General features: G+C 35.7%; 1 protein-coding gene across 1 annotated transcript in view; it reads left to right on the top strand.

Annotated features, from left to right (window-relative positions):
* LOC150108970 (H(+)/Cl(-) exchange transporter 7-like) overlaps nucleotides 1-17319 on the top strand; it is a 501264-nt gene that overhangs the window by 309561 nt on the left and 174384 nt on the right. The window contains exons 14-15 of the mRNA XM_090401344.1: nucleotides 889-1062; nucleotides 11331-11416. Of these exons, the coding sequence (XP_090257470.1) occupies nucleotides 889-1062; nucleotides 11331-11416 (260 nt within the window). The remainder of the gene's footprint in view (nucleotides 1-888; nucleotides 1063-11330; nucleotides 11417-17319) is intronic.

Below are 17319 nucleotides of genomic sequence, written 5' to 3'. Positions count from 1 at the left end.
TAATTCAGCCTTTTGACCTTTGGAAGATATTCACACATTGATGCTGTTATGTGTTTATTTGTCAGTTCCCAAGCAGCAGTTATCTCCTTACCACTCAACTCCTTATTCCATGCTATAGCTACAAGTTATCTCCAAAGCTTGTAATAATTACCATCCTTGTACTTCCACAATTACTGTTATCAGTCATCTTCACACAGACTGAAACTTTCAAGGTTACAAACTTCATCCCCTTATTCCTTGTGCTCTTGATACTTGTCAATATAAAAACACAATACATTGCTGACTATCTTATTATCCCCATATCCATTTATTGCTATTCTCCAATCTCCACTTTGCTTTGTGAGCCACATTCCCCATATTAGACTATCTGTGTTATTGCTCAGAGAACAATAACAACCTCTCCAAATATGTGTATGCTTTCCAGTTCAGATATGCCTACCCCATTTCTTAAACATGACTCTTTTCTGTCATCAGTGCATTTCAAACATTACATATTCAAAATTTTTTACCTTGCCCATTTCCTCAACTCCACTATATAATGCCAAGAAAACTCACTTGCTACCTTTCCTCTCACACATTTTTTTCTGTTGCAACTGCTTCTCTCAGATCTTTTGTTACTCCGTTCATACTTCCTTTGACTTTTCTTCATTGCTATTGTTATCATTCTCACCCCACCAATGAAGTACTCATTTAACATTCTATTCTGCATGTTCCAAATAATCAAATAGTTGCATATTGCAGTCCTCCCTACAGAGAGTTGCTTATTTCTCTGACACTAGCATTTCTCATTCATTGCTCTATTTTGTTCTTCTGACTCTTTCTCCTTTTCTCTAATTAAAAGATTTATAGATGTTGTTATAGATCTATATAATGATGTTTTATTTCCAGGCTCATCCAGGGAAATTTGCTCTTGTTGGAGCTGCTGCATCACTTGCTGGTGTAGTTCGAATGACACTTAGCTTAACAGTCCTTCTAATAGAAGCTACAGGAAACATCACCTTAGGAATACCCCTTATGATCTCACTTGTGATTTCCAAATGGGTTGGTGATTTCTTTAATGAGGTTTGTTTGGAATTTTATCATGAGAAAAATTAGTATAAATATTTCATATATATTTTTGTTTCATAGATTCATATTTTTAAATATTTGAAATATAAAACACGAAATTTCACTCATCTAGCCTTTCCAAACTCAAATCATGAAAAGTAATTTTCTAATGTATGAAAATTGATCATTCTGATATCCATTAACGCCCCCCCCCAATTGGAAGCCATACATCAAGTAATTCTTTGTAGTTCACGTAATTTTGAAGGTTTGTATTATGTGAGCTTATCTTGCTCCTGCCAATGGACATGTTGCAGTCACAATTATTTTTTAATATTATCATGACAGACCTATATGCATTCATTGTACAAAATAACATTAAGATTAAGTGCAAAATGTAAGATTTATTTTTTGTTGCTGATTGTTTAGGACTACAATAAAGGGTAAGATGACATATAGTGAAAAAAAAAATGGCAAGAAGGCATTCTTTATTATTATTCGGGCATCTCCACAGAGTCCTAAAGTTAATGTTGTCGGCTTACCACATTAAATTTTTCACTCAGCTATAATACCTCTACTTAAACTCATTCATTCATTCACAACCTGTTTTACACATTTTTAGCAAAAGAATTTTGACCCACATGAGTAGAAGTACAAGGACAGGGTTAAAGGAGGCAGTGCATTTGAGGCTTTCTGGTGTGAGATGGAGGCCAAAAGAACAAAATATATAGTTGGTTAGTATATAGGCCAGAGGATGTGAAGAAATATATAGTATGCATTGGAAGATCAGTATAATGAGTGCAGGGTGAGTAATGATTTTGGGAACAGAGATTGGAATAAAGGAATGGATGCTTGTCAGGATGGAAATGGTAAGCAGCTACTAAGAGATAATCACCAAAAATATGATGGAGAAGAGCTGGAATATGAGAATGCTGGATCCACTGTTGTTATTAGAAGATGCTATCATCTCATCTCATCCTGGCCCTTTTTCTAGTAAATAACTGCTTTCATTTATCAGTTCCTAACACTTGAATAGCACAACACTGTTAGATGATCCTTTGCTTTCTTAGCCAGTGTAGAGTAATTATAACAGGGAACCATTTGCCATGACATGGCATGATAAAATAGCCCTGTTTCATCAGCACTAAATTTTCGAAACAAGATTATGTAATTTTTAACACTCCATGTGGTAGAAGTTACTGACTGGTGCAGTTTAACAGTATTGTCCCAAATAAATGATGCAAATTCTTTTTGTATACATAATTTTTTTTTTATTCTAGATTTGTCCTGATAAAATGGCTGTTCCAATTAACCAGGATTTACTATAGTGTTAAGCCAAAGAGAAGTAATATTTAGAACAAAAAGAATAGCAAGGTTTTCGAAGGGTGAAGAGAACTAGACGTGACATATTCATGCGAGGATAGGCTAAATGTGAAAGTTAGTCCAAGAAGAGAAAACTGATCATGGTTGGTGAGCAGAATGTTATCAAAAGTGTGGGAGAGTGAAGCATGGTCTTTTGGTAGCATTAACATGTACTAAATTATCTTCACGCTACTTGAGAATGGCTAGATTGGTGTTTCAAGCATTTAACATAAAAGATCTTAAAGCTTGAGTCATCTAAGTACTACAAGGATTTGTGAATAATGAAGCAGAGTGGAATGTAGTGTCATCAACAAAGCTATGAATAGGAACAGACATTAAGAAGATCATTATCAACAATGTATATAAGAAAAGAACAGAGATGAAAACACAAATACTTGGGATACTCTGGCATTGATGGAAAAATCAGATGAAAGGGAAGCATCCACCAAACTGGTCATCAACTCACAAAGGGTAGGATGGAGATGATAAGAAGTCATCAATGGTAGAATTAGTTATGATTTTCTGCACATCTTTTCATGGTCTGTATCTAAAGGTTGGTGAGGTCAACAAAGAAGCTTGCTGTAGAATGAGAATGATGGGATCCATATTGGTGATCAATAATTAAATGATAGGCCTCTAAGTAGTGAAAACATGGTTGTTGATGACCTTTTCCATTGCTTTAGTTTGATGGCTGACTTTTATTCTCTTTTTAGGAACAGGCTGGATAAAAGTTTGCTTCCGTGCTGTTGGATAGATGCCAGATGAGCAGGACAGCTTTTAAAGGTGATACTAGACCGATATTAGTTCTGGAGCACAAGTTCCTAGTACAACTGCAGGGACACATTCTGGGCTGGAGGACTTATTAGTGTCAAAACTATTGAGTATTTTTCTGATATTCTTATGTCAAAAGATCGGAGAAGGCATGCTGAGAATGGTTTATGGAATGTAGGGGATTTGCCTTGGTAATCTAAATAAGAGTTGGAGGAGAAGACGGATACCAAGAGATCTGCCTTATATCTAAGAGATGTTGCATTTGTTTCATAAGAATGAGAGAGAGAGAGAGAGGGGAAACATAGTAGGGCAGTTGGTCCTTACAAAGTCTGCTTTAGATTTGTTGACATTTTTTTTTTGCAATTGTTATAATGATGTGTAAGATAAGAGAGACTGGAGTTTTTTCACTTTCGTTATTTCAAAGACACAGGATGAAAATTTGAAGCCAATTTCAGAACTGAGACTTCGGTTAACTTCTTGTGATAAGGGAAATTAAAATTGCATTAATGAGAAAAGAATATCACATGAGAAGCAAATGGGTGATGTAAAACTATCAAATGTTTTAGATGTAGAGAAGTAGGTCACATATCTAGACATTGTTCTATACGCTTGCTTGCCTAAATCTTCAAGAGGCCAAACATTACATATAAAGATTCTCAGTTTTTAAATGTTGTATAGAATATACCTAGAAGAAAAGTGAAGAATTCTAAACCTTTACAGTCTCATTCTTGTTGTAAAACTTAAAATGGATCTGACAGATTCAGAACATTTTAATCTGGTTGATGCCAAAATTGCATGGCTGTCTTGTAAGTTACTTTTTGATACTTGACTGATAATTAGTTTACGGAATTAACAATGCATATAAAGTATATTAATTAAAGGTAACCTTAAAGAATAACTTCTATATTTCGGCAACGTCACATTGCCATCTTCAGGAACATAAAGATATGGTATGTGCACTCAGGAACTAACACAAAGCAAATGAGGAAGAAAGAAAGAAACTAATATTGTTCCTAAAGTCCTAATGGTGCCCTCTTGCGGGCTAATTTGGTAGTCTTGGCAGTTGGGCTGAAGTTCTCATAATGAAAGTCTCCCAAATTTGGGGCAGTTTTATGCACCCAAATTTGTTGAGGTTAGGAACGTTTTTTAGAACTGCTGAAGATGCTTTGAATAATCTTTCGTATTTAAACTTGCTGCGATGAATTATTTTTGTTTTCTTCCAACGAATTTTATGGTGGGTATCTAAGGCATGGTCTGCCAGCCCAGAGCGGCTGTACTGGTGAAACCGGATGTAGTCTTGGTGTTCTGAAATCCTGATATTTGTTGTTCTGCCTGTTTGGCCAAAGTAGGACAATTTGCAGCTGCAAGGGACCTGGTATACACCAGGTAGGTCTAGGGGAAGTGGTTGGTCTTTGGTAGAGCAGATATGAGATGCCAACTTTTTATATGGTCTGTAACAGGAAGTAAGGTCATATTTTCTGAGGATATTGGTTATTTTCTCAGAGGTGCCCTGGATGTAGGGGATGGTGATAGACTTGGTGTAATCTTTATTGTGGAGGGGAGGAGGGGGATTGTGGTTTATAGGTTTTAGTATTTTTTGGGGGTCATAGCCATTGGCTAAGAAAGTGTTGAGGATGTGGTTTAGTTCAATAGTCAGGGCTTTGTCATCTGAGCAGATTAATTTTGCCCTGTTATATAGTGTTTTTATCACCCCATATTGTTGTGAGGGGGGGGCGGGATTGCTGGTGAATGTATCTGTCAGTGTGGGTGGGTTTTCTGTAAACAGAGAAAACCAAAGATCCATCAAGCTGGTGGGTGATTAAAGTGTCTAGGAAGGGGAGGGTGTTGTTTTCCTCTTTTTCTAAGGTGAACTGGACTCTGGGGGTGTTGGTTGTTTAAGTGTGTTAGGAAGGAGTGGAGTGTGTCTGAGCCATGTGGCCAAATAGCAAACACATCATCCACATAACGAAGCCAAATAGTGGGGTTTTGTGGGGCGGAGTTTAAGGCTTTCTCTTCAAATGTCTCCATAAAGAAATTGGCCAAGGGTGGGGAAAGTGGTGAACCCATGGCTGTCCCCTCTATCTGTTTGTAGAACTTTCCTTGCCAAACGAAATAGCCTGAGTTCATTGTGAACTGAAATAGGGCTGAGATATCGGGAGGAAACTTGGCTGCAAGAGGGCACCATTATGACTTTAGGAACAATATTAGTTTCTTGCTTTCTTCCTCATTTGCTTTGTGTTAGTTCCTGAGTTCACATACCATATCTTTATGTTCCTGAAGATGGCAATGTGACGTTGCCGAAATATAGAAGTTATTCATTAAAGTTACCTTTAATTAATATTCTTTATATGCGTTGTTAATTCCGTAAACTAATTACCAATTATGTCTAACCAACCTATAAGTCTTGCTACTCGAATTTTTGATACTTGAGCACACACTTCATTGATTACTTGGCAGTTTTTTACACTTTTAAAGGATAAGTTAAAGTATGATATTCAGTATTTGGATGATGGGATAAAATTAAAAGGTATTTCTAACCAGGAGTTACCTACTACAAAGAAAATCACAGTGGAGATATTCTTTCCTGATTTTTCTGTTACCTTCATTCATGAGGAACTTTCTTAAACTATTTTCTGATAACACAATACTCTTAACATAATTATATGTGTGTGGTATATATTTTTAATTTCTCCCTCACACACTCTGAGTGGTTAAAACTATTATTTCAAAATAAAAAGAAAACACTGAAACTAAACATTTAGTAAACCTTGTACACAGGTTTGTATCATTATTATTATTACATGACACCTCCAGGGAGTCCAAAGACTCATTAAGGGAGGTCACCTACTCTACAACTGTCTTCCACCACTCAATCCACCAACTGCAACTACACCAATGCCATCTACCAACTACCACTAGTATTTTTACAGACAATTACAAACATCCATGCCCATGACAGATTCAAACCCACAGCCTTTTGGCTGGAGTGTGAATACTCTAACACCACTCGGCCAACCAGACTTGCATGATAATAATAATAATTATTATTATTACGGACTACTCCATGGAGTTCTTAGACTTATCAAGGGAGTCCTTGAACATCATACCAAGCACTATCCAACATTTGAACAATATCTATCATACTTTGCTTTGACTAGTTCACAGTCATGGCACCACAACAGACTAGGGCGACCTATTCCACTCAGTCACTAGCCTCTCAACAAAAAATGTAGTTCTAACAATCCTACTAACTACATAAGTTTCCAAGGATGATCCTTAGTTCTTCCACCACCAGACCAGTTCTGAAAAACACACGGATTACAGTCAGGAATACTGACCCAGCCATAGGTCTGATTCGTCAGCCTATGCCGGTTCCGGTGCCCGGATAAAATTTGAGGGGACTAGATGGAACCGTGAACTCCCGTATAAAGGGGGAACACTGTATCATCACACGGAATTTATTTATTTATGCTGAATATAGAAAACTATATAAAGTTTGGCGAGTCCAAGCATAAGCTAACAGCTGGTAGTACAATGCCAGGGCAACTTGTGGTAAAGGTGGAGCAAGCTTTGATCACTCTCCTTAGTATTTACCCATAATGTAAAACAACAGCTCCTAGGAGCAGTATTTCTTGGAGATGCATTGTACTACCAGGTGTTGGCTTACGCTTGGACTCGCCAAACTTTATATAGTTTTCTATATTCAGCGTGAAACTCTTAGATCAGATTTCCTATCTTTGAGTTTCTTATTCGACTAAGAAATAATGTTGTATTCAATATCCAGTTAATTTTAAATAATTTTACTTCTCCAAAGTGAAGCCTGTTGGCTCTTATTTCAGTAATTGTATTTGTGCACCTTTTAGCAACTCATACAGTAAAGGAATAAGCTCTGACTATTGAAACCTTAGTATTACATCTAGGTCTACCTACTCACTGATGAGACCTCAAAAAAGGTCGAAACCGGTCTGGGTAGTGACCTTCTCTCATAATGTAGAACAGTAATACATCTCCTAGGAGCTATTGTTTTACATTATGGGTAAATACTAAGTGATCAAAGCTTGCTCCACCTTTACTACAAGTTGCCCTGGCATTGTACTACCAGGTGTTGGTTGGAGTCGCCGAACTTTATATGGTGTTCTATATTCGGCATGAAACTTTTAGATTAGATTTCCCATCTTTGAGTTTCTTATTCGGCTAAGAAATAATGTGGTATTCAATTTTCCTATAAAGTAATAAAATACATGAATAAAGAAATAAAAGAAAAGATAAAAATATGAACAATAGATTTAGAAAAATGGGTGACCTATTTCCAAAATCTCTGGACAGATGAGAACAATGAAATAAAATTTTATAAAACAAAGAATGACCTAACAGAAAATATCACAATCTTAGAACTGAAAAATACAATAAAGAAGATGAAAAATAGGAAAACACCAGGAGAAGACAACATAAATATAGAACTATACAAAAATGCAGGTGAAAAATTTAATGAAAGACTTCTGAAATTTTTTAAAATGGTTTGGATGTTTTGAAAAATTCCTAACTCTTGGAAAAAAGCACTGGATATCCCAATCTATAAAAAGAGAAATAGAGACAATTGCAATAACTATAGGGGAATTAGTCTGCTAAATACAGGATATAAAATATATATGCAAGAATATTAAAAGAGAGGCTAAACAGTATTGTAGAGGATAAACTAGTAGAAGAACAAAACGGTTTCCGAAAAGGCCAGTCCTGCATAGATCCAATTTTTACTCTAAAATTATTAATAGAAAAGAGAAGAGAATTTCAAAAAGAAACACACATGGCCTTTATTGATTGAAAAAGTCTTTGACAACATTAGTAGACAAAATGTTTAAAACCGATTAACCGATTTAAATATACCAAACCAACTTTTACAATCCATTCAAGAAATATATACAGAAAATAAAATAGCAGTTAAACTTGAACACATCTCAGAATGGAAAGATATATCAAGAGGAGTACGACAAGGATGTACCCTCTCACCTCAGCTTTTCAATATATATATATAAATAAAATTATAACAATCTGGAAACAGTATAACCCATTTGGTATACAAAATAACCCCACAAATGAAGATAGATACACTATTATTTTCAGATGATCAAATAGTGTTAGCTACATCAGAAGATGATTTACAAAGATTATTAAAATCATTAAATGATATCTCAAAACAATATAATATGACAATATCTAAAGAAAAAACAAAAATAATGGCATTCAAAGGAGAAAACCCAATTAGAAATAAAATAGTGATAGATAATAAAATATTAGAGCAAGTAAACACTTTCAAATACTTGGGATGTGATTTATCATGCAAAGAAGAAAAAGACATAGACACTAAAATATCAAACTTTGTCAAAGCAAATGGCATAATAAATAATATATTTAAGCCATCCCTAGTACAAAAACACACTAAAATCAGATTATATAACGTCTTGTCAAAACCAACTCTACTATACTGCAGTAAAGCATGGACCATAAAAAGGAAAGATGAAAAATGAATTCAAACAGCAGAAATGAAATTTCTCAGAAAAACAGCTGGATATTCCAAATGGGACCATAAAACAAATGATGAAATTTTATAATCCCTGAACATAAAACTAATTAATTACTACATATGACAGTATAAACAAAAATGGATAGAACATTTAAATCAAATGGACAACAGCAGACTACTACTGAAAATATTATACAAATATAAAATAAGTGGAAAAAGAAGAATCAGAAGACCAAGAAAGAGATTGCATGAGACCGGAACAGGCCACCTGGCCTAAAATCCATGATAGGAAGAAAGAAGAAGTATTTCAAAAACATAAACATGCTCTTGATAATGCTGTTCTCAAATCTTCTGTCTAGCTTAGATATATTTAATGACGTGTTCTCCATTTGGCTACATGGCTCTGACACATTACACTTTTCTCACCTCAGCAGCTAGTTCTCCAGAATTCAGTTCATTATAGAAAAAAAAAAAAAAGTCGGTCTCCTCTGGAAACTCTAATCAGATGTATTCTTAATGGCTCTCTTTCTTTCTTAATTTACAGAAAATCTACCCACTCAGGCTGATACGTACACAAACTTTTCCATCATCTTCCCCCTCTCTTTATTATTATTATTATTATTATCCAGATCTCCATGGAGGCAATAGACTCATCTTGGGAGGTTGTTTTTAGGAAACACAAAGTTTATCATACCACTCCTTGAACCCATTGACCGTTCCTGCTCCAACCACTCTCTCAGGCAATGCATTCCAAGATTCAACCACCCTCCAAGCAAAGAAACCACTCCTCACCCTCTTGCACACAGCCTCCTTTCGTAACTTCCAGGGATGGCCCCTTCTCATTGCTCTTTCCCACCATTCCACCAAGTGAAAGAACTCTCCAATGTCTCCCCCTCTCTTTCTTCCAACAACATCATAAAACCCTCAGTTAACAGATCCTCCAACCTCTCTTCCAACCAGGATTTCCTCACAACTAAACTCCTTTATTTTCCATACCTTCCTATCAAATTGCTCTAATGACAAAAAGATTAACAAAATAGTTATTACCCTCCCCACCACCACACATCCCTCTCAACGTGTAGATTATAGTAATGCTGTTATTACTCCCTATATCTGGGGCACAGTAATACTTGTATCCTCTTTCCTAAGGATCTATTTCGTCTCTCTCTGTTCCAGTGTGTACAAAAGTCCCTTGTTTTCGTCATATTATTATCAGACTCTGAGGTATCTGCTAACATCCACCCTGAAGAACAGAAGAAATATATCCACTACCACAATTATGATCAATGAGATCTAGCTAACCAGGCCATGGTCACCTTGCACAGAATCAAATGGAAAAAACTACTATACTTCACTGCAGCAAATAAATACTTGACTTTTTTTTTTTTTTTTTTTTTTTTTTTTGGAATCAGTAGATTTATAAAACCAACCAAATTTACATAAATATGGTTATGTGAAACTTCCCAAAATTTGAAAAACAGTGATTCTTAGCCCTCCCATCCATCAGCCAAGTACTCTCTATGGGTGCTACTAGCACCCATAGAGAGTACTTGGACATCTCGTTTAACACCTTAGACATCTCGTTTAACACCTTCCACATATTGTTTATGTGTTTTTGTGTATATGGTATTACAACTTTTATATTTTATCCCAGATATTATTATTTGATAATTCCTTCTCAAGTGTAATCTGATATGTATAATAAGCTTACACAGTTGTCTCTAATCCAGAGTGTTATAGCATTACAGTGATACACCATTTTGGTACTTGTATATAAGAAATGCAATGAATTGCTTCTAAGTGTTTCCTTCCTGCTGATGAGATCTGGGTAAATAGTGAAACCAATCTGGATAGTGATCCCCCTCAAAATGCATGATATTATTTACATTCGAGAAAGGTACATGTATTCTGCATTACGGGATACTTGGGAAACTTGATGTAAAGTCATAATACCTCTAATATGCAAGAAGCCTCATTATGAAGATTCTTGTCACCAAGTCTCCCACCATTTGAAGATTACATATAGGATATACTACCATATAGGATTTTTAGATTTATGTGAAACCTCCCAAAATTTGAGAAACAGTGATTCTTAGACCTCCCATCCATCAGCCAAGGCTAGCTATACTCCACTTGTGGCATGTAAGTTTCCCATCAGTTCAGAGCAACAGAAAAATGCAAGTTTGGTCTGTATGAAATGATGATGGTGGGAAGCACTAGATGATTTTGATATTAGCATCTTAGGTTTAGTAACAGTAATAGTGTTGCATTAGAAACAAATGATTATCAAGGTTGAGGAAGGAGAGACTGGGGTCATAATGGAGTTAACTTTGGAGATGTAAAAGTTAGGAGAATTGATTGTGTTGGTGAATGTTGAGTAAAAGTAGCCTCTTTAGAGAGAGAGAGAGAGAAAGCGGAAGTTGCGGAAAATAAATAGAAGACGGTAAAGGAAGAGAGGTTAGGACACTTAAAAGCTGATTGAAATTATAAAAAAATACATTAAGTATTCAGTTTAATTTCATACTTAAGGTTCATAATTAACATTTTTATTTTTTCAATTATATACCTGGTTTGTTTTAAATAAATCAGTTATTGTTTTCTTTATATTCACTACATGTTACTTTTTGATTAGGGTCTCTATGATATTTACATCAGACTTGCAGGGATTCCTTTTCTTGAATGGGAACCTCCACCACTTTCTTACAACATGTTTGTTGGGTAATGATGCTTATTACTTAACCATAGCAAAATAGAGAATAATTAAGCATGTTTTTCAGTTTTTGAATTCATAAAATGGATCATTTATTTTTCTTATGATAAAAGTATTGTGAAATAATGTTAATAAACTGCTTAGAAAGTGCTTTCTGTGAACTGATTAATCATTATCATCATCCGCTTGTCATATACTGTGTTAATTTTCATAGACTGAAAATAATTTTATTATTTTTTTGTTTACAGAATGAACTTATGTCATAAACAAGAATGTAAATATTCTTGTTTATGATAAATTTGTTACTTGATCATAATCCATCATTCCTTTGAATTCATGAATGGAAGATAAAATTGAACTATATGTCGTGTTTTTTTTATTATTATTATTTTAAATATTTATCTAGAAATATTTTATCTTTGATATTTAAAAATTACTTTTAAAGCTAGAAAAATCACTTTGATTTTTCTAGCTATGAAAATTAACACTGAAAGAAAATAATTTTATTATTCTTTGTTTACAAAATGAAAAATGTCATAAACAAGAATGTAAATATTTCACTAAATGAAAATGAACACTCCATATCACAAGATCTCCATTTGCAGTTTGAAAATCATAACACTTCACTCCTTTCACTGTGATGACTGCAGCAATCCTACCTGGCATACTTTCCACAAGCATGCAATAGCAATTAATGGGAATTTTTGACCATTCTTCCTGTAGGTATGTAATGAAGTCCTGGATTGTTGTGGGACAGACATCCCATGACCTTACATGATGTTCCAGTTGATCCTACAGGTGTTCAGCAGGGTTGAGATCAAGGCTCTGTGGAGGCCAGTCGGGTGTAGTATTCATGTCCACAAACCAAACAGTTTCAGAAGCAGCCTTATGACATGGTCCATTGTCTTACTGAAAGAGACAATGATCAGTTCCATAGAAATATCACAAAGTAGGAAGCATTGCATTGTGAGTGTGGTAGGTCATTCACTGCAGGTAGCACTTGCAGTAGACTCCCTGTGCTTCCATCTTGGTATGGTATCAGTGATTGTTGACCTGGGATGGCCCAATTTGTCAACAATTTTCTGAACAGATCGGCCTGCAGCATGGCATCTTATCACAACTCTTATTGATGTCAGGAAGCAGAAAATGAAAAGAAACAAACTTGTTGAGTGACAGAGTTAAAGAAGCAATAAAAAAATAAAGGTTTTGTGGAAGTTTATGAACTAGATCATATGATAATAGATTTGTTTATAATCAGAGAAAGCACCATGCAAAAATAAATAAATAAATAAAATAATAATAATAATAATTAAAGAGGGAAAAATAAAAAAGAAGATATTGATAACAAAATTGAAAACAAAAAAAATGTTATATGGACTAAAGAAGGCAGTTTTTTTAATAAATGGGGGATGGAAATCTTGTGACTACTGGAAGAGATTAGGATGTTTTGCAACATTATTTTATAGATCTGTTAAATAAAGATGAAAGCCATAGTGAAATAAATTGGAATGAATACAGTGACAAGAGAGATAATAAGTCTCAGTGTTGAAGAAGCATCAAGGAAGATGAAAAATGGAAAATCCCCTGGAATAGATGGTTTTCCTGTTGAACTTATCAGTGCTTTTGTGACATCTTCAGACTGATCTGGAGAAAGAAGGTGATACCTGTGACTGGACCCAGACAGTTACTGTTAATATATAAGGGTGGTTCGAGAAGGAAGTGTAGTGACTATTGAAGAATAACATTACTATGTCACTGTGCAAAGATTCATGAAAAGATAATAGCGTCAAGAATAAGAGATAAAATAGAGAAAGGTGTAAGAGAAGAGTTTAGTTTTATAAAAGGGCGATCCACTGTTGATTGATTTTTGCTGAGATGATGCAAAGACACTGGAATTTGAAAAAAACCTGTTATGGCATTTCTTGATTCAGAAAAAAACCTTTGATTGGGTTCATCAGGAAAAGTCTGGGAAAGTTTGGAAAAGATAGGCATAGAAAAAGAAGAAATCGTCATGATAAAGAAAATGTATGTTAAGTCTAAGAGCTGTACGAAGACTAACTTTGGTAATTTAGAGTGGTTTACACTTAAAAATGGACTGTGACGAGGAAGTGTCTTATCTCTTTGCTGTTCATTGTGGTGATGAATAGTGTCCTGGATATGGTTAATGACCAGATAGGAGAAACAGCTGTTTGCAGATGATGTGGTGATTTTGACTCATTCCGAAGAAGAGCTACAGAAGAAACTGGAGGACAAATGGAACAATGTGACACAGAACTATGGTTACATATTAATAGTAGGAAGAGTGAGATCATGATTTTGAATCATAGTGGAAATGTAAATATTAAGTGTTAGACTCAATAAGCAAGATTTGAAGAGTAGTGAAAACTTCAAATATCTGGAAGTATACTTACTAGTGATTGAAGTTTAGACAGGAGATAATGAGAAGGATTTAACAGTGTAGGTAAACTACTTTGGGGAAGTGGGGCCCACTTACGTGCAAACTTTTGAATAACCAAAGTTACTTTTTTTGACTTATGCAGAAGAGACACAGAGACTAACAAAAAAGACATGAATAGAATACAAGCAATAAAAAAGAAAGTTTTAAGGACAATGTCGGCAAAAACAAGGAAAGATGTAATAAGAAATGTGGACATCAAGAATAGTTTAGGACTAAAAAGTGTTGAAGAAATGCTTATGAACTCTAGCTTGAAGTGGTTTGAGCATCTAATGAGAATGATAATGAATTTAGAAAGAATACTAAGCAGTGTGTATGAAATGAAATCTCAGGGTAAGAGACCAAATTGAAGACCACAGAAAAAGTGGAGAGACAAGAAAACAGAAATTTCTTCATGGATCTTACAGTATACATGAAGAAAGAATTTGGTAGGAAAGAAAGAAAAAAATGGAGAATTTTGATCTGCCTGACCTGACAGTTTCTATTGAAAGGGTTGTTGATAAAGATCTTTGAAAGACCTATTTACTTGATCATCTGCAAAAAAGCATTTTTATACCTTTCCACTTCCTTATCAGGTCATCTGCATATACAGGATGGTTCAAAATTCCATGTACAAACTTTGAGGGGGAGGTAGAGAGCATCAAAATCAACCATATTCACATAGGAAAGCATGACTGGAAATGCCATCAGAAAGTACTAACAAGGACACAAAGATACAGAAATAACACGAGGCAGTAAGTTGTGTTAAAAACTTTATTAGGCATAACTGAACAGTTCAATAGCAGTTGGATACATAATATGATTTCACATCAGGTGCTCAAAGTTATGACCATTAGCAGTGATGCATGCCTGACACTGACGACACATTGATTGCCATACATTTTCGAAAATACATGGAGTTTCCCGGATATTAGCAGTGGTGATGCTGATTCTTGCCATGAGGTCCATGTCAGAGGCAACAGCCATTTCGTACACCATGGCCTTAAGGGTCCCCACAGAAAGAAATCAATGCTCAGTAAATCAGGTGAGCGTGTGGCCATGCAATGGGTCCACCACACTCAATCCATCGAGCCCCAAAGAACCTGTCCAAATACTGATGCACAGAAATGCCAAAATGGGCTGGAGCCCCATTGTTTTAGAACCATATCTGCCGATGCACAATCATTGGAACATTGTTCAGTAAATCCGGCAAAACTTCTTCCAAAAAGGTCTGATACTTTTTGGAGTTCAGTCGGGATGGTAACAGGTATAGACCGACTAAACAGTCAGCGATGGTACCTGCCTATACATTAATGGCAAAATGAGAATCCACACAGCACGTGGATTCTCATGAGCCCATTGAAGAATCACCATTGTGGTGATTCTTCAATCACCACAATGCTCATGATCCACATGAGCATTGTGGTGATTGAAGACCCCTTCACGAGTAAATGAAGCTTCATCTGTGAACAGAACACAAGTTGGAAAATCCGAGTCTTCATGTGACGTCAAAAGCTTGAAGGAGGATGCCCCAATTGCTCACCTGGAGCACTGGCGAACAGCGCCACCTATCACTTTTGGGTGGCGTTTCTGGTCATGCCTTCTTATGTGAATATGGTTGATTTTGATGTTTTCTACCTCCCCTCAAAGTGTTTGTACATGGAATTTTGAACCACCCTGTATAATAAATAAGGTAGCGAAAAAGTTATACACCTATCGGACTCCCTGATTAGATTCTATTTCTGCTGTTATATGCATAGCGGCATTTGCAAAATATATTTTGTAAGTTGTATTGTTATTTAAGCTCTTAACTGCATTTAATTTTTGGATAACCTTTGTCTTCTATTATTATTTTTTTTTTTTCTGATCCCAATGGAGTCACAAACTCGTGGGATGTCAACATTAGTGAACAAGAAGTCTATCATACCACTCCTTCAAATCACCACAATCTGTATATTCATCACCCTCTCAATGCATTCCTTGCTCCTACTGCTCTACTTTCAAAAAATTAATGTCTTACCCTTTTACTCACCACCTACTTTTGCAACTTTCAGGGATAGCCTCTTGTCCTTGTTCCTTTCCTTTGTTTTACCATATGAAAAATTGCCTCAGTGTTAATGAAATAATAACCCTTCAACTGCATGTCTTGATCATATCCCCCCACCCTTCTTCTAACACTTCACCACTCATTATCTTTCTATTAATAAAGCCTGTACTACCAGGATGGAACACTCTAATAAAATGATCATTAAATAACTGAACTATGTCATCTGCTTTGGTCACCCGACTCCCATTTTTACCCAGCAAGATAATCCATCCACTTGCATTTTTCCTCCTACTCACCACATAGGCAAAAAAAAAAACTCCTTGGGATTCTTCTTGGATTGTGGTGCCGGTCACCTCTCATATTCTAATTTTTCTCTCCTTACAATACTAGTAACTTTCCTAGCCTGAGCCTTATATTCCTCATGCAACTGCTCTCAACCTCTCTCCTACTTATATGCCTTCTATAATCTCTTTTACTTCTGCAATTCCAATTTTTTTCCTTTTGTCATCCATTTGACTCCAAATTGCTTTATTTTCTTCACTCGAGGTATACAATCTCTCATTGCTGTCAACAGTTATTTCTTAAGTATCTTATTATTATTATTATTATTATTATTAAACAAGACCTCATGGAGTCAAAGACTCATCTAGAAGGTCCTTTTATCTCACACACATCTCATCATACCGGGTCTTAAACACATTCAAACTCCTTGCAGACACCACACTCTCAGGCAAGGCATTCCAATCATTCACAACTCTGCACGAAAAAAACCTGCCTCTCACTCCCCTACTCACACCCTCTTTATACAGTTTCCAGGGATGACCTCTGGTTCTCCTCTGATCTCCCACTATTCTCTGTAGAACTTCTCCACCATTGATCCTATAACAACCCCTTACCAACTTGTAGGTCTCTATCATATCTGTCCTCTTCCTTCTCTCCACTAGACTCTGCAAATTCCATCTTTTCAATCTTTCCTCATACTTGACATTTCAGAGGTCAGAAACTACCTTAGTCAGTCGCCTTTGGACCCTTTCCAACATCTCTTCATCCTTCTGAAAACCAGGTGACCAAATCTGGGCACAATAGTCCATGTGTGGCCTGATCAAAGCCTTATACAATGGAACAAGAATCTCCATACTTCTACACGTCAGTGTCCTCCTCATCATTCTCAGAAGTCTTTTTGTTGTCTTCACAATTTTGGCGATGTGTCCCCTAAATTTTAGATCCTTATCCACTATCACTCCCAGATCTCTTATTTCCTCTACTTCCAACAGTCTATTCTCACCAAGCATAAATTCTGCATCCCATCTTTGTTTTCCAAATTTTAAAACCTTACATTTTGCAACATTGAACTCACATCCCCATTTGCTTGCCCAATCAATCAGTTTATTCAAGTTTTCTTGCAAGGCCACAACATCTTCACTACTCTT

This window comes from Typopeltis vanoorti, chromosome 2 (genome assembly GCF_054136105.1).
Source record: "Typopeltis vanoorti isolate ZY-2024b chromosome 2, IOZ_Tvanoo_1.0, whole genome shotgun sequence".
Classification (NCBI taxonomy): domain Eukaryota; kingdom Metazoa; phylum Arthropoda; class Arachnida; order Uropygi; family Thelyphonidae; genus Typopeltis; species Typopeltis vanoorti.
This window is presented reverse-complemented; position numbering and strand designations above follow the sequence as displayed.